This window comes from Apis florea, unplaced genomic scaffold, assembly GCF_048593485.1.
Source record: "Apis florea isolate Af1SG1 unplaced genomic scaffold, ASM4859348v1 contig_2492_pilon, whole genome shotgun sequence".
Classification (NCBI taxonomy): Eukaryota; Metazoa; Arthropoda; class Insecta; order Hymenoptera; family Apidae; genus Apis; species Apis florea.
In genome coordinates this window covers 2027271-2052702 of record NW_028256593.1, presented here as the reverse complement: position 1 = coordinate 2052702, position 25432 = coordinate 2027271, and the positions used below count along the sequence as shown (strand labels likewise).

The 25432-nt window shown below is 29.7% G+C and overlaps 2 protein-coding genes and 1 long non-coding RNA gene across 10 annotated transcripts; 1 reads left to right on the top strand and 2 right to left on the bottom strand.

The window, feature by feature from the left end:
* Positions 1-1574: 1574 nt before the first annotated feature.
* jumu (Forkhead box protein N4 jumeau) lies at positions 1575-20586 on the bottom strand. Of its 8 annotated transcripts, XM_086906040.1 has the most exons (9): positions 20409-20586; positions 16485-17442; positions 16205-16401; positions 15921-16090; positions 15117-15281; positions 11794-12700; positions 7628-7931; positions 6667-7512; positions 1575-5996 (listed from the first exon to the last, which is right to left on the bottom strand). In XM_086906040.1, the coding sequence occupies exons 7-9, from the start codon at positions 7921-7923 to the stop codon at positions 5327-5329; spliced, it is 1812 nt and encodes a 603-aa protein (XP_086762166.1). In that variant the 5' UTR covers positions 7924-7931; positions 11794-12700; positions 15117-15281; positions 15921-16090; positions 16205-16401; positions 16485-17442; positions 20409-20586; the 3' UTR covers positions 1575-5326. The 8 variants fall into 8 exon arrangements, with proteins under 8 accessions (XP_086762166.1, XP_086762165.1, XP_086762167.1 ...); XM_086906039.1 differs by lacking the exons at positions 11794-12700; positions 16205-16401; XM_086906041.1 differs by lacking the exons at positions 11794-12700; positions 16205-16401; positions 16485-17442 and having other exon boundaries at positions 20409-20573.
* On the top strand, positions 19664-20830 carry LOC147657916 (uncharacterized). The gene is made up of 2 exons (XR_015291550.1): positions 19664-20409; positions 20502-20830. It is a non-coding gene; the product is annotated as an uncharacterized LOC147657916 (long non-coding RNA).
* Positions 20831-21899: 1069 nt separating this feature from the next.
* Positions 21900-25278, bottom strand: LOC100872009 (aminoacylase-1). Its single transcript, XM_003694037.4, has 5 exons — positions 24947-25278; positions 23825-23994; positions 22947-23450; positions 22351-22641; positions 21900-22282 (listed from the first exon to the last, which is right to left on the bottom strand). The coding sequence occupies exons 1-5, from the start codon at positions 25041-25043 to the stop codon at positions 22139-22141; spliced, it is 1206 nt and encodes a 401-aa protein (XP_003694085.3). The 5' UTR covers positions 25044-25278; the 3' UTR covers positions 21900-22138.
* Positions 25279-25432: the final 154 nt, after the last annotated feature.

Genomic DNA, 25432 nt, shown 5'->3' with positions numbered 1-25432 from the left:
AAATAAATATATAAACAGTATATATATATAAAATTAAGAAACTGCTAAAAAAAATGTTCAAAAGATAAAAAAGCAAAACCTGCAACAAATATGCAAATAATATATTTCATAGATATATATAAAATTTCGTAAAAATTTATAATATATATAATAAATATATAATAGATTAGGAGAGCAAAAAAAAAACAGAGATATAAATAAGCTAAAAATCACGAGGAATTGCCATCTTTAGAGTATCACAGATAAAATATAAATTATATTAATAACAATTTTATATATTTATATTTTATATTATAATTTTTATATTAGTAAATAGAGAAAAATAAATATAGAATAAGAATTGATGATTAACGCCATCTTTTGAATATTAAAAATATTTCTTTAAAAATAACATAAGGTAAGGATTGAAAATCAGTGCCATCTTTTGAGTATTTTTAGAATAATATTTTTTTCTTTAAAAGATGGCGCTAAAAGTCAATTATCTTTGTCAATCTACTTTCATTTGTAATATAATTTTAATGCTCTCTCTCAAAAAAAAAATTTATTAAATATTAGATCTTTTCTATATCGTATTTATGATATAATATTTATTTATATATAATAACTTATTACAATAATAAAATATAATGATTGAATATAATGAATGATTGATGATCTTTGTCAATGACATGAAAAATGATTTTTATATCATATTTATATTATATTTTGAAATTTTATAAATCAATAATCCATGCACAGAAAAGACTTATCGTTCGTAGGTAACACACTGATATAATAATAATTCTTTTCCGTCCATAATGATAAAATATATTTACAAATAAATGCATAATATAAACATATTTTAAATTATATACAAAATCAAAAATATATAACAAGTCATATATCTTATTTGTATTAGCATTTGCATTTGTTAGAAAATTGAGTGGAAAATATAATATGTATCAATATTATAACAAACTTTATAGAAATAGAAAATAATAATTTATATATTAATATTAAATGTTTATTTTACAAAAATAAATATATAGGTAAAAATATTTCTTATTTTATATAATTTTAAGGTATTTTTGGATATTTTATCAAGGCATTTTTGGATTTTGATCAAGGCATCCAAAAAAGAAATAATAAGTTAGTATAAAAGTATTTAAAATGAGTATTAATATTAATATAATACAAGAATAAACAATTTTATTTCAAATATAGTAATAATATAAAAAATTTAACATTAGACATTTAAAGAAAGAAAAATCTTTAAAATGAGATAAAATTATTATTACAAGGACTTTATTTCAATTGTTCAATTTAATTTCATTATATCATTTAGGAAAATGTAAAAAAAAAGGATAACTATTATTTGTAAAGTATACTATAAACTGTAAAATGCATTTCTCAACATGTTATTATTGAATCTTCTCATTGCACATATACATTATTGTTACAAATTACTCTGCATCTACATGAGTGTTACATGTACTAATATCGTATAGAAATATTACAAACAGGTACAAAAGCTAAACTACTTTCTTAACATATGTTTCCTTAGTTAATTTTTTTATGGATTATAAATACAATCATTCACTAGAATTTAATTCTTTATTCATAAATAACTTTTAAAATTAAAAAATACTATTATGTTGTTTAATTAATCTATTTTATTATATAGAAAAGTGGAAGAAATTTTCTAAATTAAGAGAATGGTCATTGTAATTTTTAATAACTTTAAAATACTTTTATATATTTTATATATTTTTTTTTTTATGAAAAATAAAGGATTAGAATTTTTTCAAATGGAATGCAGATTCTGCACAAATAATTTTTTAATAATAGGATCATTATATTCATCACAATGGATATATTATTTGTATATATGTACAGTGTTCGTTTCATTTTTTAATTTAAAAATTTTATTATTATTATTCATTATTATCCTCCAGCTGTTAGAAACAACTAGTTTTTTTAAAAATTCATTTTAAGGGTAAAATATTTTATTATTTTTATAAATTTGCTACTCAGCTGGTGAATCATAATACTTTCTAAGTTATGTAAAAAAAATTTGATACTTCAATCAGATTTCTAATTTATCATATATGTATATATACATATACATATATATATATATATATATATATATATATATATATATATTATATCAATTGTGCAAAGAGATCGTTAAAATAGTGGTTAAGATTCTGTACTTTAACCACTAATTGGCAGTGATATTTTGGATTTTTTATATTTCTCACTGATCGCAAAAAGAACAATATAATATAAATTTTAAAGAAAATTATTTTTCACAACCAAAAACGCGCAAGCACAATTTTTATACTACAAATATTAATTTATGTCATATTACAATATATTTTTATTTGTATTATAAAGATTTTACATATCAACTGAAGTTTAATTAAAGTTTAAGAAAAAAATAAAAATTTACAATTTTTATCTTTAATTTCCTCATATAAAAAACTTAAATTATTGATTTTACTATTACTAAAAATTCTTCTACTAAAATTTCACTGATAAAATAATTTCTATTCAATTTAAAAAAATGTTGAACAATTCCATTATGTAAAGTTCAAACATATACTATTTTATACCTTACAATCAATGAGAATACTTTTGCAATAATACTAAGTTTTTTAAATGCGGATTAGTTCAAGAAGATTATATTATTTGTATGCGCATGTACAAAGTTTAATTACAAAGAGTCTAAAAAACTGACTTATAGATGTTTTTATTTATATCATTCGATTTTCACAGCACCTACCGCTGAAAATGCATTAAAAAAATACATCCATTGTTATTATGGCATTCTTCAAGGTGTACATGAGCCAAAAAATAATGTTTAACATAAGGTTTTTTTTTTTTTTAAGAGTAATATTTACCCGTCTGTCGAGATCAGATAGTATATTAAATTAGATCATTTAACTTGAATTAAAATGATCAACTAAAATAACGAAATAATCTATATTGACTTAAAGTATTAAGTCTATATTGACTTAAAAGTATTGAAGAAAAGAAATGATGAATTTATATTAAATATTTTAATATTAATTTCTACAAAACGTTCATTTTTTTATTAAAAACTTAGAGATTCTATTTTCTATTATGTTTTTGTCTCATTAAGGAAATTCATGCTTTCATAAATCATGTAGCTCGATCGAAATCCATTCAATAATCATTTGTTACAAATAAAAAGAAAAATATTTACAGTAACTGTACAAAAATATGTTCATGAAGTAAATTCTTTACAATCAACAGAAAAAAGTACATACAAGTTAAATATAAGATATTTTAGATAGATTCTAATACGATTGGTCCCATGTATCGAATTCTTTTCGTTTTCTCTTTTTTCTTTTTTTTTCTTTTTTTTTTTTTGCAGAAAAAAATAAAGCCTTTGTACACCTTAAAGTAACATCTTACAATCTTCGCGAGACAAAGCCATTTGTGTAAAACTAGTTTGTAAAAAGACGATACTCGTCATTATTTACAGGTTTCGATCGAATCTACTTGAAACATTTAAGACTTATATAAATAAAATTTTTTAATTTGTCTACGTTTATATCATTTTTTTTTTATAAATTCATAAAAATGTAAAAACAAATTTCTGTATTCATAAAACACACCTGAGATAAACGTAAAGTTTATAAATCAGTTACTAATATCGTTTAATTGGATATTAGTCCAAAGATATATTAAAATTCAAAGAATACATCAAATGAAACACACATGATAATATTATCTAATTAATGCTAATTTACAAACCTAAATTATTTTAATATATTTTACTAATTTTTTAATGTATTTATATATATGAAATATTATGTCTTAAATATAATTTATATTCCATTTTTTATATTTTCTCTGGTGTGTTTTTGTAATCATATAATATCAAAATTTAGTGACTTGCGCGCAATACTTAAAACAATGAATGATAGAAATGTTTTGTATATTAAATTTTACAGAGAAAAAAAGAAACGAGTACAATTAAGTAAGATATTTCCCTTTCTATTCTTGAATGACTAAAAAATATATATAGTCATTGCTTAAAAAAATAATTACACGTTCGACGTGAAAGTTACCTAGTTCCACTGGCCTAAAACTGAATATCAAGGAACGTTTCAATACTAAACTTAGATAAAAAAAAAAAAAAAAAAAAATATATATATATATATAGAAGCAATGAATAAGATGAAAGAAAAAAACACGATATTTTGTCGAGAACTTAAGATACTGAATCAGGTATACGATTTCCAACTGTTTCTACATATGCTACAAAATTTTACAAATCCAGATCCTCCTATAGCTGTCTCATCTTTGTACTCTACCTGGTTATGCGAATCTAAGTAACTTCATATTTGTCAGGTATACAATTGCGTAAAAATTTACAATTATTACTTAGTCCAGCAATGTATAAAAAAGTATAATACATCAGTCTGGCCACTTGTTGACCAAAATACTTATCGATCTATACTGTTATCTAACGCCTTATTTTTTCTTTCTTTTTCCTCTTTCTTTCTCTCTATTTGCTTATTTGTATTTACTCAGAAATCAATTATACATATTATTAAAATTATTCGAAAAATCATACATATTTGTATCTACTTCGCATATTAACAAAAAAAAAAAAAAAAAAAAATATTATATACTACGAGTCATCAAATTCTATAATTGTGATGAATGTAATTGTCATCGATCGCTATCAGTAGAAAATATTTGAATTTTTCAAAAATATTTCTTTGTTTTAAAAACACTGAAAAAATTTTAGATATTAAATATTATTAAATTAAATGGAATAACGTAAGAGAAACCAAATAATGTATAAACGAATATATAGGAAATATTATTATATTTATAAAGGACTCGTGTATTATCGATCTAGGGAATTATCTAGAAGTGAAGATTTTTAATGTAAAAATTATGATCATGATTGTTACATAATAGCAATCGAGCATTAGTAGAAAAATAGAAAAAGATGTGACTTATAAAATAAATTCTTTAGATCATAGGACTTCTCGATAATTCCCTTAATAATCACTATTATAATACAAAAGTCATTTAATCCTATAGTTATTTAACCCTAATATTTTATTGAAAATCTGTTTTCATTTATTTATAAACTTATTTTATAAATAAATGAAAATATTTATATAAAATAGAATATCAGGGTTTTAGGAAAAATGATACAAAAATAAAATAAGTTAAATAGATAGAAGATTTTTTATGTATCAAATATTTTCTCTCTGAGGCGTTGTATTTGTCGATTTATCTATAGCTATAGATACGTATAAAATTGGTAATTTATAATTAGATGATAAATCTAAACTTAATCGATTTTAAGAAATGAGCTGTTCCCAGCACCAGCTCGTACAAGAAGAGGTGTTTTTCTTCGTGAAGTAGTCACAGGTTGGTACACGTAATTCCCTTGTATTGCACCGGTTAACGTTTTTTGTCTTTTCGTACCGGAATTAAGCTCGTATTCAAATGATTCTTGTTTTGAAATGTTTAAATGCATGTGTAATGCTTCTTTATTGTCCTCGATATCTATCTCATCATATAAATGCTCATGAATGTCTATATCACAATCTTGGCTGCTCTCATCATAACTATCTGTCACTGAATTCGCAGTTATGTGACCGTGAATAGATTCTTCATATGTCGTGCTTTCTTCAACTGCTTCATCACCTGAACTTTCTGTTTCTTCGGATACATCACCACTGCCTGCATATTTCATTTCACCTCTTTCAAGCAATTCCAAATGGTCTGGATATATCATTGCTTTTTTGATAGCTAAAGGATCCTTTCTGGACCATTTTTGTACTTCTTCATCCATCTTTGCTACTTTAGCTGGATTAATAGCCCACAAGCATCCTTTTCTCTGATTTCCATTTCCAGCAGGCTTTTCGATTTTTTCAAAACACTTGTTTAATGATAAATTGTGTCTAACTGAATTCTTCCAACCATTTGGTGCAGTCTTGAAATATGGAAAATGCTCGCTGAAATAAAATACAGACTAAATTATTATAAATAATTTTGTAATTTCTTTAAAGACATTTTTGAATGATTTTTATTATTATATTTTATTATTAATATTAGAAATGAAAAATAAATATTTGGATAAAAATTGTTAATATCAAAGTATTATTATAACAATAATATAATATACGAATTAGAAGAAGGAAGAATAAAAACTTGCTAAACAAGGAACAAAATCTATATTTTCTATGGGGACTGTACCCTAGCACCTGGTGCTCCAGGGGCCCCATACAAAATGGCAGCTTCCCCCTTGTGTAACCTGGGAATAAAGGAAGGGAGGACAATTCTTTTTCCCCTCGTGGGTTAAGCACCAGAGGGGTTTCAACCAGCCCTTATCCTTCCGGCCAAATGGTCGAAAATAAGCGGCTGGCGACACATCGTTTGTTACATAAAAATCTATTCTATTATATTTTACAAAAAAAATGCTAATGCTTGAATTTTATCAAACCAGTCTCCTTCTCTTTTTATAAATCTCTCTCCGTTAAATCAATTTATTTTATTGAATAAAATTTATATTTTATATTATTTCTTTTAATATATTTACAATTTCGAATCTGTTTTCATGTTTCTTTATAAAAAAAAAAAAAAAATATTCAATTTTGAATATTGAATGTTCCAATTTTAACTTACCACATAAAATTGTAAATTTCTGAGACTGGTAGAGAGCCTGTTTGGCTATTTTTTAACGCCATTGCGATCAGACACGAATAAGAGTAAGCCGGTTTAGGGTAGGGTTTGTCATCGTAGTCTGACAGATCGAATTCTTTCTCTCTTTTCACTGTAGTGATAGTAGTAGATCCTGGATTGATGTGTACGTTGTTATTGTAGATCTGCTTCCGCACGTGTTGCGGCATCTGGTTGGAACTCTGTAATACTTTGAAGTTCTGAATCCTAATGCCAGACATACCGTTTATTTTCGGGGTGGTCTGTGCCTTGGTATATTGTGGGGATGTCATTTTAGTAGCTGATATTGAGATTGTTTTCGACTTGGACGGTGTCACCGACTTCGAGACTTCCTGCTCATCCTCGGAATCTTCTTCGGTTTCTGTTATATCGTTTTCATATTGTTCTGTCTCGGTATCATTCTCGATTTCGTTTTCTTGTTCATTTTCATTTTCGTTTTCGTTCTCGTTTTCATTTTCATTTTCAATTTCATTCTCATTCTCATTCTCATTCTCATTCTCATTCTCATTCTCATTCTCGTTCTCGTTCTCATTCTCATTCTCATTCTCATTCTCATTCTCATTCTCATTCTCGTTCTCATTTTCGTTCTCGTTCTCCGTATAATTGCTACCTTCATTCTCTATCTCTTCTTCGATATCAATTTTCTCTTTCATGTCTTTTTTCGGTGAAAATGAAAAGTGTCGTCTGTTATTATTTGGAGGAGGACTTCGAAGTGCCATGTGCGGCATCACCGAGTTAGGATTTACCATAATGGAGGCCGCATCGCTTCCACTAAGGTCAAGATTGAAATTACTGAAATTAAGAAGTCATACCAGCTTTTAGAAAAATTGTTTTTCTATTTTTTTTTTCTGAAAGAAACATACTACGTTATATTATATTTCGACTCGTATAATATAAAATTAAACACCTGTTCGAGCTATTGCTGTTTCCATTGAGTAAACTGGTGGATCCAAACCATCCACTAAGATCATTTTGACATCCAATCGGATCATCGTCCATTTCTAGACCGGACATGTCGGTGAAATTAAAGCCCAACTCCGTGTGCCCGCCGATAACACCCTCGATTTCGCATTTGATATCGACATCGAGCATCTCTTGCAACGATAAACTATCTGTGCCGAGATAGTAATCCATCGTGAGCCAAGGGTCCCGCGTCGGTCCCTGAACCAGCTCAGTACCGTGTCTGCTCTCCGTATCCAACATTCACCTGACTAAAATATAAAGAAAAAAAAATACTAATTTTTATAATTGTTCCATTAAACAATATTTCTCTTAAAAATAGATATACATGGTTAAAATATCATTTTGCAATTTTACATTTCTTCCATTTATTTTTAGAAGAGAAAAAGGGAGTTAATTGATCTCTTATTGATCGTAGAAATTGCTTTAGATCGAAATTAGATCGATTTTGATATGAATGTCCGTCTTCTAATTCCATTGATTCCTATCTTTAATATTAAAAATAAATAAATAAATAAATAAATAGGTAAAATTATGTTTAAAATTTTTTCCCATAGAGACACATGTTGTATTTTCAATATATATAAAGTTCATCGACATTTACTCCTCAATATTATTATTTCTCGTCAATAATACAAATCAAGAGTTACACTCATCTCTACTTTCGTATGAGAAAGAATTTAATAAATACCGTCGATATTAATATTTTCATAAAAGAAGCGAATAAATAAATTTCGATGATTTTATCAGATCTAAGGATCATCCTCACGATCTCTTGTAGCAAGGCCAATAGATTCTCGACCGTGTCCGTACCCGCGTGACCTCGCGTGCGCGCGTTTGTGTGCTATGGTGTACACAGTGTGTACGAGCGTGCAACGAGGATCTTGAACCCACAACCGGCTTGTGGGTGTGACTGACTCATAGTACTATAGTCGATTTACTATAGAACGCGTGGACTCGTAGTATATGTCCCCTGTGCCCACTGCTCTCTTCGCCTAGCCCCACTCTTGCTCATTTAACTATTCCACTCACAATCAACCCCTCTTTGTTAGCTTCGTTCCGCACCGTCGAGTTCTCTCTCTCTCTCTCTCTCGTCTCTCCACGATTCCCGTTCATTCTTTCTCTGTTTTCTCTCGATTCTCTGTCCTCCTCAATCAACTCGTTCCGTCTCTATCTAGTTCAAGACTCGAAGGAACCCGGCTCGTTGTAGTATTTGATCCTTCTTCGTTCACACTTCTCTTCTTCGTTTCATCATCGTGTTTTTTTACTTTTGTTAGAGAACCTAACCTTTCTTTCATCAATTATTATCTATTTCTCATTCATTTTTTTCTTTTTTTTTACTTTTGTTACATCATCTCTAATTTTAAACTAATTTTTCTAACAGAACTATGATTTCTCTGTATATAACGTTTGTACAATTTTCTGTTATTATCAATATCTTCATTTTCTTTTTCTTCCCGTGTATTTAATATTTCTTTACCGAGAAGAACTTTCATCCTCTTCCATTGCACGTTTCTTTTCAATCTCTGTTGCCTCGACGAGCACAAGAAACAAAGCTCGAACGTGGCCTAAAGAACAAACTAAGTACTTAACTCGAGCTCGCGTGTAAAATGCAAAATTCTTCAATCCACTGTAACCAAATTATCATCGGCGATATTAACAAACTGTACAGTTTCTTGCGAGTAAAATAATGAAATCGTAGCACGAAACCGAGGATCGAAATCTCTTGAAATAATGGTAAAATTAAATTGTTAAATTTCAACGTTGCGTTATGTAAAAATCGTTTTTGATATTGAATCGAAATTTAAAATTGTTTTCTGTACAAAGAACTGGGCGGTTGAATTATCGGCCATGAAGAAAAGAAAAGAAAAGAAAAGAAAAGAAAAGAAAAGAGAAACAAACAGAGAACTGACCCTGCCCGATGTAACTCCCATCGTAGAGTGGCCTTTACGCGCACGAGACATTCAAGTCTACGTGACTGAACGATATTCTTAGACATGGAAGTGTAATGGAACTTTGCTCGATATATACTTGTATACGCCGCGGCTCGCGGGTTAAAGAAGCTTCTAAAACACCCACGCCATTTTCCTATTAATAATTTCTGCGCGCGCAATGAAATAAAATATACAAAAATTCGAAATTCATCGAGAAAGAAAAATTAGAAATGGAATATTACTTTCCCGTAAGTGAAAATATCGAATGGCACGAGAAGTTGGTATAAATACCGCGATCCATTTATAAACGTATTGCGAGTGTTTACATCGAAACGTTTACAATATTTGAGAATTTCCTTGAACTAAAAACGAATTGTTATTTTTATCATTTTATTATTTTCTTGTTGGAGAACCGGATTAATTTATATTGCAAGCATTTCCAGTACACACAAAAAAGCTATATAAATATGAAAAAATACTTAAACAAGAAGATTAAAAAACAAATTTTGCAATGACTGCGGTGAAGGATTTTCACCCCTGAATCACTCTATACATATATATATATATATATATACACCGAGATGTTCGCGGTCTGCTAACAAAATTTCCACATATCTCGCGGTTCTGAAGCTAGACTAGTTGGTCGATGAGAAAATGGGAGCTGGGAAATGGGAAAAGAAGATGAGCAACGTCAGACATAGGTCATCGACCTGTCGAGAGCAACAAGCGGCAGCATTTATAAAACGATAAGTTAATCTCTCTGAATGAGAAGTTATTCCGTGGAAAAAATTTTTAGTTAAAATTCTCACCGAACAGATTCGTTACAGCGTTTATTATCTTTTTGAGATTGAAAAAAACGTTTTTACGTCCATTCAAAACTTTTCTTTTTTTTTTTTGTTGAAAATTAACGTAAAAACGAATTCTTTTGTAAATGCAAATGAAAAATGTTAATTTTATTTAATTATACAAGATATCTTATCGAGGAGATACGCATTACACGTGATAATGTTCGAATCGTTGTTTTTTTTTCAACGCGCCAAAGATAAATTAATTTCTGAATGGAAATTCCTGAGGAGGAGAGAGATAGGGGGAGGGGGAAGAGGAGAAATCGTGAAAGAGACAGAAAGAAAAACGAGGCAGACACGTTTGACGCAATCAGACGCGATGGGCGCCACATGTCGAGTGCATCGAACATTTTAGGCAATAACATAACAGACTTCAAAACCGGCGAGATTAAAACGGTCAAGGACCCGAGATAATTATGCATCGAGGTCATAAGGGTAAAAAGATCGATTTCTCTCAAATATTCTTCTCATCTTTAAATTTGTATCATCGTGATCAACAATCGATGACATGTTTCACAGAAGAAAAGAAACGACTAAGAATAAATTTGATTTATAGATGGATTAAATTAATGGTGAATATCTCAATCGTTAATAAATATAATCTTGGTCGCTCTTCAATGTCTCTGGTAAAAAGAAACATATATAGTGGAAATACAATCTTGAAAAAAAATGCTTGCTTGCGTAATAATAACATCAAGTATCAAATAATCGTTCCACTAACGGTTGAACAACAGAAAGAATTCGACGATTAATCACCGTATGTATATTTTTAAGAAAGAAATATACTAGTGTGTGCAGATGCATAAATTATCATATTATATATAGCGGAACAAATGATGCCACGATAACATTTTTGATGTTGCCGACATTCTGCACATTTGAAACATTTTTAACTTTTCGCCAAATTGAATTTACAACCTATATATTCTTTTAAACATATATATATATATATATATATATATATATATATATATATATATATATACTATTATACTGATAAAGAAGATAAAACAAGAATAAGAAAGAATTTTACAATTATTTCTGAAAGTGGAATTCATTTCAAAAAGAAATGTAAAAAATTCTTAGGATGGCACATTGATTAAGACTAAATCTGCAGAATAGTGTGTTATAATTTTATGCGTGGCCATTTGTGGTAAAAGAAGGGTCCTCGAAAATTGTATCTTGTTCGTGCAACAGGATAATCTTTCTCCCTCGTTGCCTCTTAAAGCTCAAGTTCCGAGAAGGGTCCTCCAGCGATAGACGATCCTAAGACCCTGGAGCTATTCAACCTGAAATCCTTCGCAGGTCATAAAGGGCTCCCTCTATATAGTTACCTCTATTTCTTTCTAGTCAAACGATCCACAAGCTTTTTCTTCCAACAGTTAACTTATCTCGGTCGATTTGGAAGATCTCCTAACTTCTCTAAAATTATTCGAGTTTTATGCTTTTTGAACGTTTCCTGCAATCCTTTCGTAAATGAACGTGGACGTAACTTGAAAGAGGAAAACTTTCTAAAAATGATTACGATCCAACCTTCCGCAAAGATAATGAGAATTATTATACGCATCGTCCAATAAAATAAATGTTTCTAAAAGTGTCCATTTTTCCAACAGTCAAGACCAACAAAAGTTTTTCTCCACATTTGTTCTTAATCGTAATAAATTGAAATCTGAAATCAAAACGAAATCTGTCATCAAATGTTCGAGAGAGAGAGAAAAAAAAAAAAAGAAAGAAAAAAAGAAAACAGAAGATTTCAAGTCAGGGACACATTTTTCCATGTACATCGGGTAATCCTCGCTAATTACGGTACTGGGGTGCATATATTTGCACGTTTAGAAGGAAGATAATAGTCCCGGCAGGGTGTAAATGTGCAGCGTTGGTGGTTAAAGGGTTAAAAAGAGCGGCAGCGACGTTGGAACGACGTAACAACGCTATAAAACTCAACTCGAGCACGATAACTCCTCCGCGTTACAACAATCGACGAGATTTCCCTTTCACCAGGCTTTCGTAACTGTGTATGCGTGTATACACAGGCGCAGCTGTGTGTTGCCTGGAACACACCTGACGAAATCTGTCTGTGGCAAGGCGATGCAATTGATAAACTGAAGGGAGTGGGAGCAGCAGGAAGATGATCCGATTGATCATGGAGAGGAGGATCTGGTATTTCTCCCTCTGGAAAACTCATGAATTACGAAGCTTGCCAGCCTAGTTTTATAGGCCTTGATTCGACTCCTCTGATATCTGCAAAAAAACATCAGTATAAGAAACCGGATGCTCGTGAATAAGTTATCGAATAAATAGAAAAAAGAAAAAAAAAAAAATAGTATTGTTTGAATTCGACTAGTCGAACGAGTTTGATGAACTTCTTTTGGAACCGAACCAAACCAGTATCGGTAAAAAGGTGTCAATGTCTAACTATACAGGTGGAGAAGAGAGAGAGAGAGAGAGAGATATCTTTCCAAAAAGGATTTCTTCAAAAACAGTTTCCTGTTAGTGATATAAGAAACTGGTTGAGCAAATATTGACCTTAAGATGTAAACGTGCCGTCGACGAGATACATATTTCTTATCGCAGAAAGCGGCCATAACTGAACGGTTTAATCATGAGAATATCATAAATATTCCGCGAATACGTTTATCACGATAAAACGTAACAAATAAATTGTATTGAAAGTATTGAAAAATATTTTGGAAAAACGTGTGAAAATTTTTCTAATAATATTCGAAAGCGAAAAATAATTTTTAACGTTTAACGATATTGAACGCGAACAGGATGGATTAAAGTGGAAAATAATTTTTATAAATATTGAGAGGAGGCAAAGTCGGCCAATTGACGGTGTAGGCTTGCGTGCACGTAAAACGGCGGGATTCTTTGTGATCGCTTCTCGAGAACCGGTTTGAATCGTGCAGAAGAGGGCTTATGAAGTGAGTCGAATGTGAATCGTGTTCGTCTAATAAATGAACTTTTGTCGACCAGTTCGATAACAACGATGTACGAGTTTTCAGTCTGATGTGACAAACCGATAATATATATATATATATATAAAATATAATATATTAATTATATTACATAGAATTTTCAATCGACAATTCTTCTTCTTTTTTTACAATAATCGTTTTACAAATTTCTTGTAACATCAAATAAATTTAAACTTTAAGATAACTAAGACACTTTGTGTACGTTTTCTTCGATAAATCATATACATTTGCGAGCACATTTTATAATCGGTCAATGCGAGGATAGCGTGATCATTAATTTATGAAACATACGGTTTTACGGAATGCAACGATTCGCGTATAAAATCAAATTTTCTACAAAGCAGCACAAATTATTTTACCATTCGGTTCTAACTAATCTTATCTTCTTCATCCGTTCCATTTTTCAATATTCTTTCATTATTTTATATGTATCAACAGATTTTTTATTAATCGTATCTTTTCTTCTATTGTTCCTTTAATTTCATATTTTGTCTATATATTTATGTTCGAGGATATCGTTCCTCTCTCTCTCTCTCTCTCTCTCTCTCTCTCTCTCTCTCTGTCAACAAGCTTGGCCGAGCGAAAAGACAAGCCGTGTATTAACATCATCTATAAATTTACAATGCCAAATACAGTTCGGCATGTTTTTATTCTTGCCTGGTATTACTTCACAATGGCAGCCAGCTGCCGAGAACAGTCAATTTCATTACGTGTCGTCGAACTCTGCAGCTGTATTTTCTTGCACGCTCTCGCGCCCTTCTCATCGAGCTTTCTCCCCTTGCTGTTAGCGAAAATTCGACCTTCAACTTTTCCATTCATCCTATAGTCTTTTAAGTCGATTTTAAACTTTGTTCTCAATGATGAATATGATGAAAAAAAACTATCAATTTATGATGAAAAAATATATGTATGCATAAATTATAAGACAAACTAATAGTCGAGAAGAAAGAATATATCGGAAAGAAGAATATCTCAAGCTCCTCTTGAATTCTACGATATATAAATTTTGAAACGTGTGGCAAACAATTTCTCGAACCGAGTTACTGAGAAAAACTACGATCTTTAAACGTTAATACATTAATAAGGATTTCTAAATCAACGTGTTCTCCAAAAACGAAGGGCGAAGAACAGTACGAATTCGGCAAAAAGGATTAAAAATCCGATTTTTGTGGCGTGTTGCCAGAGGTACAGGTGTAAAGGCTTGCTATCCCTTTGTTCTCGAAACTACCATTACAGACAGGTAAGAAAAGAGTCGAAGCGTGTCGGACGGCGGAAGTCTTTCCTGGCAGGTAGCTACGAATTTTTAGCACTGGTTCAATTCCTCGGGCTTTCTCATGCCTCGATACACCATCCTTTCCCTCCATTTCTTTATTAATTTTCCTCTCCACACTCGGATTGCAATTCCATGTAATCTTCTTATCAACTATTTAAAATCAATTTTGAGAGAAAGAAATTTGATATTATAAGTGTGTAAGTAAAAAGCGTGAAAAAGAATTTTCTTCTAATGTAAAACATTGGGCGACATTGATAACATTGAAAAAACGTTCGATACGATAAATGAAAAAAACCTCAACCTTTTAATACGCAAGGAAATATACGCGTCGACACGTCAGTTTCACGGCCGTGAAAACGCAAGACATCTCACGGCTCGGATCTTTTCCCATGGCCGCGGTGCTTACCGGCTACTTCCTCAACGGGCCACACTTCCGCCGATAATGTTCATGACCTGGACTCCCCGACGTCTCGACGACGTTACATTTTTTTCTCTCCTCTCGGCCGTTGTATGCAAATAGGTCACGCAATTTCTCTCCCCTTCTCATATGCGTCTCTGTGCAACGATGACCCTGATGGAATTATTATTCGAGTAAGTTTCGAGACATGGGTTTAAAAGGATTATAGAAAAATGATTTAAAAAATGCTTCGAGCTCAGCTATTACTTATCCGAAGCTTCGAAACGTTTATGGAGCAACATTTGTATGAGAGACATTTTATTGCGAAATAGTATGGAATGGCTAGCAGGTTAATAATATTCTATTGACCAACAAGCAAATATCGACGCATTGTTTGCAAACAAGTTTTTAATTCGTATGAATTACCGATGTCTTTAGATAATTTTAAAAAAATAATCATCGTCAATTAAATAATTGATAAACATTTTTCTTTCTAAAGTATTTCTTAATGAAATTCGTCGATTAAGCTAAGACGGTTAATAAAACGCTTGAGAAAGTGATGCTCTTCTCTTCGAGCTCTCTATTCGTTGTATAAGATATGAAAAAATTTGAACAAGGCCGTGTTTAAACGAGAACACTGTTCAATGCGTGAACAAGTATTATGCGTAGCTCCAATAATGTATCCTTTTTTTTTTTGTCATATATAATCGAAATATATACATATTTTGTCTTTTGTATTTGGCATAATATATAATGAAAGGATAACACAATAAGCGAAAGAATATAATGAAAGATCGTTTGGGTCTAGCTTACCAGGTTAGCCTACAAAAGCACCCTAAGTTAGGTATCGAAATTTTTGGCCTCCGAAATTACCGTTGGAATTTTTCTATTTCCTCGAGCAATGGGATTCCGTTTCGACGAACTGTCGACGAACAACGTGACGAGAATATTACTTGAAGAAATGAACAACAGCATTTGGAATTCTGTGAAAATTATCATAGACGATTTTCTTATTACTCAGAGATTCATTTAATTTCGAATATTGTTGAAATTATTAATATGCGGGTGTTAAATATGAAACGTCAAATGAAACTTACCGAAAAATAATAAATATGTGAATATTCAGGTGAATATATATAGTTTAAAAATTATTGTATAAAAAAGAGAAAAGAAATTATAAAACAATTCATACGAAAATGTTCGACATATCGTTAAACAAATTACGAATAAACTATTATTGCAAATAGCACGAGGCAACGAAGAACATTGGTTTCCGGTGACATCATTTTCAAGGCTGTGAAATAAATACGCGCAAATGCATGCTTGATATCGAGCGAAACAACATGAAAGTGTTTTAAAGAACGAAGATGTGTATACCGATCTGACCACGTGTTCCCTGATACGATTTTCGCGCTATAAAGTTAGAAGAAACGAGAGCACAGCTGGCTTCTTTTTCTTTCTTGGCTCTAGAGACTAACCAACGAGGTCAATCAGACCAGTAAAAAGAGAGTAACGCGAAAAACTTTACACCGAGACGAGAAGATGAACTGCTTCCTCCTGCGCAACATAATCTTCGCTTTCCTTATCTATCTGCAAAAAAGATATCAACTTCTAAACAACTAAATCATCGTTTGGTTAACACTAATACTTATGTTCAAGATATTTAAATTATACCACTTTTTTTTTTTTTAACTTTTTGCGTTGAATATATATTTTATTATATAATTATAACAATTTATCTTCCATAAGAATCGGTAATAATATAAATGTTGATTATCAACAATCAACAAAAAAATTTAATTGCTTTTTTTTTTCTTTTTCGTTTATTAAACTGCATATTAAAATAAAAAAAATTAAAGAGAAAATAAACAAAAACGTATTGGATGTTTTTCGCGAACGTCTGTCGACAATTCTAAATAATGTCGAGATTAACGGAGTGAATTTGGTTGGTATTAAAATGGAGGGGCGTATCCACGAGTGCATAGAGAGAGCCCATAGTCTGGATCTTGCGATGGACCAACCGTAGAGATACGTATAGCTGTGTGCTCTCCTCTCCTACCCGCGCTTTTCGCCGAGTATCGATCTGATATCCCTGCCGCCAGTCGACCAGTGTTTGCGAGAGAGCTACGAGCGTGTCTGCACCCCCCTTCCCCTACCGCCGTGTGCGTGTGCACGCTCACAAATGAACGACAAAGTTGGTAGTAGTGGTGGCATGGCTCGGTTCTTGCCTGCTGCAAGACAGTTTGAAAATGCATCAAGCCAGTCTTTCTTTCAGATACACTTTTTACATCTATCTGTCATTTGTCCATTTAATTTCAATTATTGGCCGATTTTCCTGCGAGAGATTAATAAAGTAGATTATAATGTAATTTTTCACTTATTCTACGTTAGCAATATTACGAAGAGATTTATTAATAGTTCGAATATTGGTTAGAAATAGACGTCTGCGCGGTTGGAAATCCAATTTCGTAGTATATACGTCATATCGTTTTGCACATCGACGGAAAAACAGATCGAACGCGGGAACGTCACGTACACGTGGACGTGTACCAATGGCAAATTGGCGCGAAAAAATATTATTCTTATATTTATTGTTGCGATTACGGTCACGATTAATCTTTTCTTAATCTTACAGACGGTTAAAAAAAAAAAAACATTGAACATAAATTGAAGAACGTAAATATGTTAAAAAATAATAATGGGTAATAATAATACTAATTATACGAATGATGTGACAAATTATTTATCGATTTTTCGATATAAATTTTAAGCGCTTAATTTAATCGAATTGCTTTCTATTTTACTTTCACCGAAGAGAACCGATTTAGTTTTCTGAAAAATTTCGCGTGTTACGTCGAATGGCACGCAATCTGCATTCGACAAAATGAATTTCACTGTACATTCGCGACCTACAAGTTGTTGTGTGTCATAATCAACAGCTACCGGAACGCAAGATCAATCCTTGATTTCAATTAAATAACGATTAGAAGAGATATAATAAGGACGCTGAAAATCAAAATATTCGAATGAGCAAATATCTCACATTGATAATATTTGACCGTTTTTTCATAATATTTACCAAACGTAATATAAATATAAACGTAAAATTTGATATGTTAACATCGCTTAAAAAAAAAAAAAAAAAAAAAAAAAACCAACGTAAACATAAGCGTAAAATCCGTCACGTTATTATCGTTCTAAAAAATTGCATTACAAGTATTTCACATGATAATAAAAAGGATCGAGATTATATAAATATCACATAAAAGCATAGTTCACGAACTATTTTTATAGTTATCTTTTCACATTTTTTAATATAACTTTTTAACATGTTTGAAAGACATTCATTTCGTTTCTAAACAATCGAATCAAATGTTTATCTTAAACGAGTTTTTAGTAAAAAAAAAATGAAAAAAAAACGAGATAAAAAAAAATATTGAAATATATAATTACAATATTCTTAATAACTTATAAACAAGAATTACTATTTATCAATTCCTATTTTCCATATCTCATTTAGAATATGTAAAAATATTTCTTTCACTGTTTGGAAAATAAAATAATTACTAATACAATTTTAAAGTTTAAAACTAAAAAAAGGAATAAAAAAAAAAAGCAGAAGAGAAAAAAATGTTAATGACAATTCTTCAAATAATATCAAGAAATAATTTTTTTTATAAAAACATAAAAAAAAATATAACGAAATAAATAAAAAAACATTTGATAATATAAAGAATGTTTCTTAATGACAAATAATCATTCGTGAATATGAAACATGGCGAGGTAAATTTCGGTTGAGCCTGTAGGATATTTCCTGCGGTGGGCATATGGCGAGGGGTAGGGTTCCCAGAAGGTTCCCACGGTCAATAGCTTTCGTGGCGGTGAGGCTTGAAAGTGCTCGAGGGGCCTTCCTTACTACTCGTTATTTGCAATATTTTCAAAAAAAATCTCTTTTTCTAAAGACAATTCAACGAAAAATTGATAATTCTGTTATGAATAAATATATCATTATGCATATTTATAGAAATGATAATAATAATTTGTACAACAATATAATAATATATATTTTTATAATAATATCATTGTTTTTAAAATCTTTGTTTTATCTGAAAAATGATAGCTTATTTCTTATAGATCTTAATCTCCACTGAAAATAACCATTTTTAATTGCTATCCATGTTATTGATTACCTTGCAGTCAAGACGAGGGAAACTTTGGGTTAGCTTCGTTAATTATTTTAAGCGTACATTGCTTGTTACATTTATGAAAAACAATTTATTTCATTTTAATTAATAAATTTTAATTAATAAAAAGCCAATAACTGTTTATCATTAAATTCGTTTGATTAATTTTTAATTATTTTTGGTAATATTTTTTCAGAAATTCATACATAAAACGTTATTATATAATAAATAAACAATGATAAAAACAATAAACAGTATGTTAATCTGATTTGATATGCAATTGAAAATCAATAATAATTTATTTAGATTTCATTCAAAATGAATATAGAAATCATAAATTGCTTTGCTAAATAGTAATTGAATTAATTTTTTTTTAATAAAAATGATTTATTAAATTAGAAAAATATTTTTGTGCACAATTATTTTCTTACATCATTCATGAATACAACAGTAAATCAAAATGATACGTAGTATAAGTGCAAACGTGACATTGCGTATAGTATATTGCGCGGCAAAACAATAGCTTTCATCACCGGAAATTCATATTATATCAGTAAGGTTTCCCGGTAATGCACTCTCTTCCCGCCGAAAGTTATATAGAGATCCATTAGGTCTATGATGAATCACTCATTGAGTTCGATTTGACACACAAGCCAAGTGATTGTTTATTTTTATGGAGCATTGTACGCTTAATAAATAATTGCCATGGTGATATGATCACGGCCGCCTACGCTACGAAATCGACGGAGCGCGGCAAATGTATGAATCTTGTGACCGGTCATGAATTTATCGTATCTAAATGGCCTAAAAATACCGGTTACAGAGGTAAAAAAAATTCTCGAATCATCGAATTATTGGTAAATTAAGAGGACACTATTAATCATCATAATTAAACATGAATGTAAATATAGATATATCATAAAGCATAATAAACTCCAATACAATGAAAAGTAGAAGAAAAAAAATTGGCGTTGAAAGCGTCATGACTGCCCCCTTGTACCTTGACACTCGAAAGCTACGATGGCTCGGCGGGCCGGCAAAGAACACAAAATATTTTTTCATGATTTTTCGACAAGACTTGTATGAACGGCACATGATAAAACATAACAAGACCTACCGTATGTTTGACAATCCTTAAATCACGTCGTCCTCGCGGCCAAGCACCACTTTCACACATATATTTACAAGAGAATTATGCGATTTTTGGCAGCGACCATGTATAAACGGACACCGACACAAGGCCCCCTTTACGGAACTGAAGTAACGTTGACGGGAGGATAGTGAACAAAGACCACGCACGATTTCAAATTTCGTCCTGACGATTGGCCAGCAACGGTCACGTGGTTTTACCGCCCTCTCCTTATTGGCTGTTCAGTATGGGTTGTGAAGACATTTTAAACGATGTACTTATACACATGGCCGACCAAGGGATATATACAAGGAAATTTTCTTTCTTATTTTTATATAGAATTATTATTTCTGTTGAAAATTACTATTTTTTGGAAATAGTTATTCATTAAATTATCAATGGCAACGATAGACACTGCAGTATACATATTATGAATGACAACAATTGCACATCTTCTCCCTTACCTTCCTCACTTCAAAATGGCCGAATCCAAACAATATACGAAAAATAAGTACTGTTACTATGTTTATTTCAATATATTTTAATTTCATATATAACTTAAAAAAAAATTTCTATTTTTTATCATTCTTTAAAAACAAAATATTTTACAACATATACTAATTGCACGAAAATTTTTTATGACGGGAGATGAAAACATCGGACGAGCCCATCATTCTAATAGAGAGGGGAGGGCGGTAGTTTTCTTAAAAATGAAAATAGCAATAATAGTAGGGATATACATACACATATACATTTATAGATTTTAACATGAAAAAAAATTTAATACAATATTGTTATCCCATAAAATGGATTTTAACTTATTGTCTCAAATTAAATAATAATAGAATATATTAGCATGATTATATTTTTATGAAATTTCAATTAAAATAAAACTTTCAATACTACTAAGATTGATAGATGATTTTTTTCAATATATTTACTCTATTATACATAAAAATATATTATTAATGTAAACACGGTTCTTGCTATAAGTTTTAAAATGGATAAATATATTATTATATATATAAAATGATAAATGATTATTTAAACTATAATATGTATATATATATTAAAGTTTAAATAATTATTTATCATTTCATTAAAAAAAATATATGTATATATATTATTATTACATATGTAATAAAAATTTTTAAAGCAATTTAACACCTTTACAAAAATCATTAATCATAAAATATGTTATATACAATTATGAAGAAAAGATATTTTGTGCTTTCTTGTACTATTTTGTACTTAATTTATAAAAAGATTCAATAATAAATATTAAGTTATACAAACACATTAGAAAAATCCATAAATACACTTTTTAATACCTGATTCAAATCAGTTCTGTTCCTCTTGATGAGATTTTCTTTTCCATATTGTTAGAACATATCATTCGCATTGATATTCTCTTAAAAACTTGTTTTCAATTATTTTCTAACTACCAGAACTGACAGTGTGTTAAAATAATGAATCCCATTGAGCCATCATATGATTATATTAATTTTTCACTTATGTATTGAACATTTTTCTTTTATAGCTATTACTTAGTAATTTGATATATTTATATAAATATATAACATATATAAATTATATTTTTATAACAATTATAAATTTTAAAATTTATGTAACATTTTTAAACTTTATGCATTATTGCACTAGATTGTTTATTTAATTCACCATATTTTTAAAATATTTTTTAAACTTAATATATTGACTTAGACATTTGCTACTGCTGCTATTATTTTCATATATATTTCAATACCTTTTAAGAAAATGTCTTTGTTTAAATATTCATCATGATCATGAAGAAGCATTTTAGTTTTGTTCATGGGTGAAAAACCAATAGCAGGAATTCCAACCTGAAATAGAAAACAATTCTTAAAAAAAATGTATCTAAAAATAATTTATAAAAATAGAAGATCATTACCTGTCTTATATACCGACTATCAGTTCCACCTGGAAAAATTCCTATTTGTAATTGTATTGCAAGGTCATCACAAGCTTTTTTGAAAGCAATCCAAAAAAGATTAGAATCATCCAGTTTTGTATTTTCAACTTTAGGATTTTTTTGTTCAAATGAATATGTAACATCAGAACCAGCTTCTTCACACCATTTTTTGATCATAGCTTCAAACTCATAATGATCAACAGAAGGATCAAGTCGACAATCGAAAATTGCTGTCAAAGAAGGAGGTATAACATTTGGTTGTACGCCACCCTGAAATAAATTATTTTTTGTATATATAGTTAATATACTATATATATATAATATATAAATGATCAAACTATTAATTTTTACAATTTACAATAATAATAATATTTAAAATAATAATTATGATACTACTAACTATATTTAATTATTATTAAAATACTTACTGTGTATATTATTTTCCTATATGAACAGCCATGTAATTTTTTAAATAAAGTTAATTATATTTTTTGAATATAATAATTTAATTAAAATGTTTAAAATAATATAATATGTAATAATCATGAATCAAACAATTTTAAAAGTTTACATACCTTCAATAATGTTAAATTTATAGTTGTAATATCACCAAGCTGTATTTTTGGATCTTTCAATTTTGCTTTCTCCTTAGCTCTAAAATCCATAAAACGATCAATTATGACTCTTATCTTTTCTCCAGCTGTGTTATCCAGTAGAAGAGATCCATGACCTGGATTGCCTGAACATTCTATTACAACATGCCAAATTGATCTCTCTCCATAAAACATAAAAAAACTTTCTTCGGGTGAAGCTACACCTTCATCTAATGCAAAACCAATATTTAAAGCTTGAAAGTCTTTAGTGTGTACAAAATCTTCCATGCCAAGCACTCCTCCTATTTCTTCATCTGGTACAAAAGAAATATGAATTGTTCTTTTAAAACGTTGTCCAGTAAGTTTCATACGGCGAATTGCTTCCAAATATTGAATTCCAACACATTTCATGTCTTGACTACCACGTGCATATATGTTTCCTTTTTCATCTATATGAGCATCAAAAGGAGGATAAGTCCATTTATCCTAAAATTTTTTTTTTATTAATTATATATATTATAGATTTATTAGATTTTTTTTTTATTTCAACTCCTTACACTTGACATCGCTATGCTATGTTAACTTATATTGCTTCATTTATAAGTGAAAATCATTTTACTTTCTTTTCAAAAAATTTTTTATATTATCTAGAATTATATTAAAGAAAATATTACTTAAAATTTTTTGATACTTTACTTTTCAAGACATTTTTTTATATGATTTAGAATTATATTGAAGACATTTAAAATAAACAATTTATAGAATACTATATTAATATATCAATTTTGCAATCTTTCTATTTATAATTTATGTCATGTCTAAGGAATTAACTAATAAACATGAATAATTATGATATATACTTCAAAAACAGGTACAACGTCCATATGACTATTTAATAAAATAGCTGGTTTTGACGGATCTGTGCCTATCCATGTGAGAACCACAATTGGTTTTTTTGGGTCAACATAGTATATCTTGATAGGTAAATCAAGAGACTTTGCTTGTTTCTCAAGAAAAGCAACACAACCATCTGTAAAAAAAAATCTTAAATTAATATTGATAATATATATTAATTATAATAATTTTATAATTCTTTTTTTTTAATAATATATAGATCTTTAATAATATATAGATATTTTTTTTTAGTCTAAGTATAAATTCATTATTTTTGAAATTTCTAAAACTGTTTTCTGATGTTTTAATGTTTCATAAAAAAAATAATTTTATTTTTTGCAATGATTAACATCTTCTATAAAAAAATTTAGAAAATTACAGATTATCAATCATTACAATGTAACTATACTAATATATTATGTAATAAATTATTTATAGCAGAATTATCATTTTTTAATAATTGTTTATTATTAGTAAATTCAATTAGTTCAAATAGATATAAAAAACAAATAAGGCAACATAAAGTTTAAGAGAAATTACTAATTACGTACAATTTAGGTCAGCCAGGAATCATGCTCAAATAACGATCGTATGCAAGTCATTAAATTTCCATTTTTTCGCGAAGTACAATAAAGTAGAAAAGATAATTTCACAGAAGATTAAGATTGTCACATTGTCATCTTAATGAAAAAATATAAAAATAGAAATAACATTCCATACAGGGTGGGGCATGCAATGGCTGGGTAGCGTCTCCGACGCTTCGAACTTGGATCGGTTGAGCTAACTGAAAGATTCTCTGTCCTTCTGCAGAAACGCGTGAGCATCGTGAATTAATCAATTAAGTTTAATGTGTAAAAATAGGGGTCCTGTATTGCATGAAAAATGTATGATTTGCTTAACAAGGAAATGATCAATTTCGTCCCGGTATGCAATATGTGTGCACGATTTTTATTACGATAATCGCATCCTTAAAGATATATATATATATATGTACATGTATATACATGTGAAATTCAAAAACTATTTGCATTGTTTATCATAGCAAATGAATTAGAAATGCTAAAAATTTAATATCTCAAATTGCTTACCATAATTAACATTTGGTTGAACCGATGGTATACGTAAATATTCACGAAAATTTTCTACAGCTGTTGCGTCCAACTGAACTTGGGACGACAAAGACATTGCGCCGTCTGCTGATCGTCGCGTCGGACGCCGCTGAGTCGACTGTCATAGCAGACGCCTGCCGCTTGTGCTTGTCTCGACCAATTGCGGTGATTATTAACGATGACGTAGACGAGAATCGATCAATCGAAACGCGCGAACACAGATAGCGGGTTTGCGAGCGTTTCTTTGAAAAAATAGACAGTAGATTAGAGATTACAAGTTCTGGAAAATTTTCAACCGTGATAAGAGAACTGACAATTAATTTATGATAATGTCCGTAGTAATATATGAAAATAGGTTGACTCCGACTTATCAGATAACGAAAAAAATAGATAAGAAACAATTGGGAGACAATTTTTTTAAAATTATATAGATATATGAATACAAAAGAAAAAGGTACACAGAAT

Excerpts from the sequence above, each read along its gene's own strand:
- jumu (XM_086906040.1), bottom strand. The coding sequence starts at position 7,923 with ATGTTGGATACGGAGAGCAGACACGGTACTGAGCTGGTTCAGGGACCG. Across the intron at positions 7,513-7,627 it reads AACAGCAATAGCTCGAACAG|TAATTTCAATCTTGACCTTA; the intron begins GTGTTTAATTTT and ends TCTTAATTTCAG. Across the intron at positions 5,997-6,666 it reads GAAATTTACAATTTTATGTG|CGAGCATTTTCCATATTTCA; the intron begins GTAAGTTAAAAT and ends ATTTTATTTCAG.
- LOC100872009 (XM_003694037.4), bottom strand. The coding sequence starts at position 25,043 with ATGTCTTTGTCGTCCCAAGTTCAGTTGGACGCAACAGCTGTAGAAAAT. Across the intron at positions 23,451-23,824 it reads ACGTTGTACCTGTTTTTGAA|GATAAATGGACTTATCCTCC; the intron begins GTATATATCATA and ends AAAAAATTTTAG. Across the intron at positions 22,642-22,946 it reads TAAATTTAACATTATTGAAG|GGTGGCGTACAACCAAATGT; the intron begins GTATGTAAACTT and ends AATTTATTTCAG.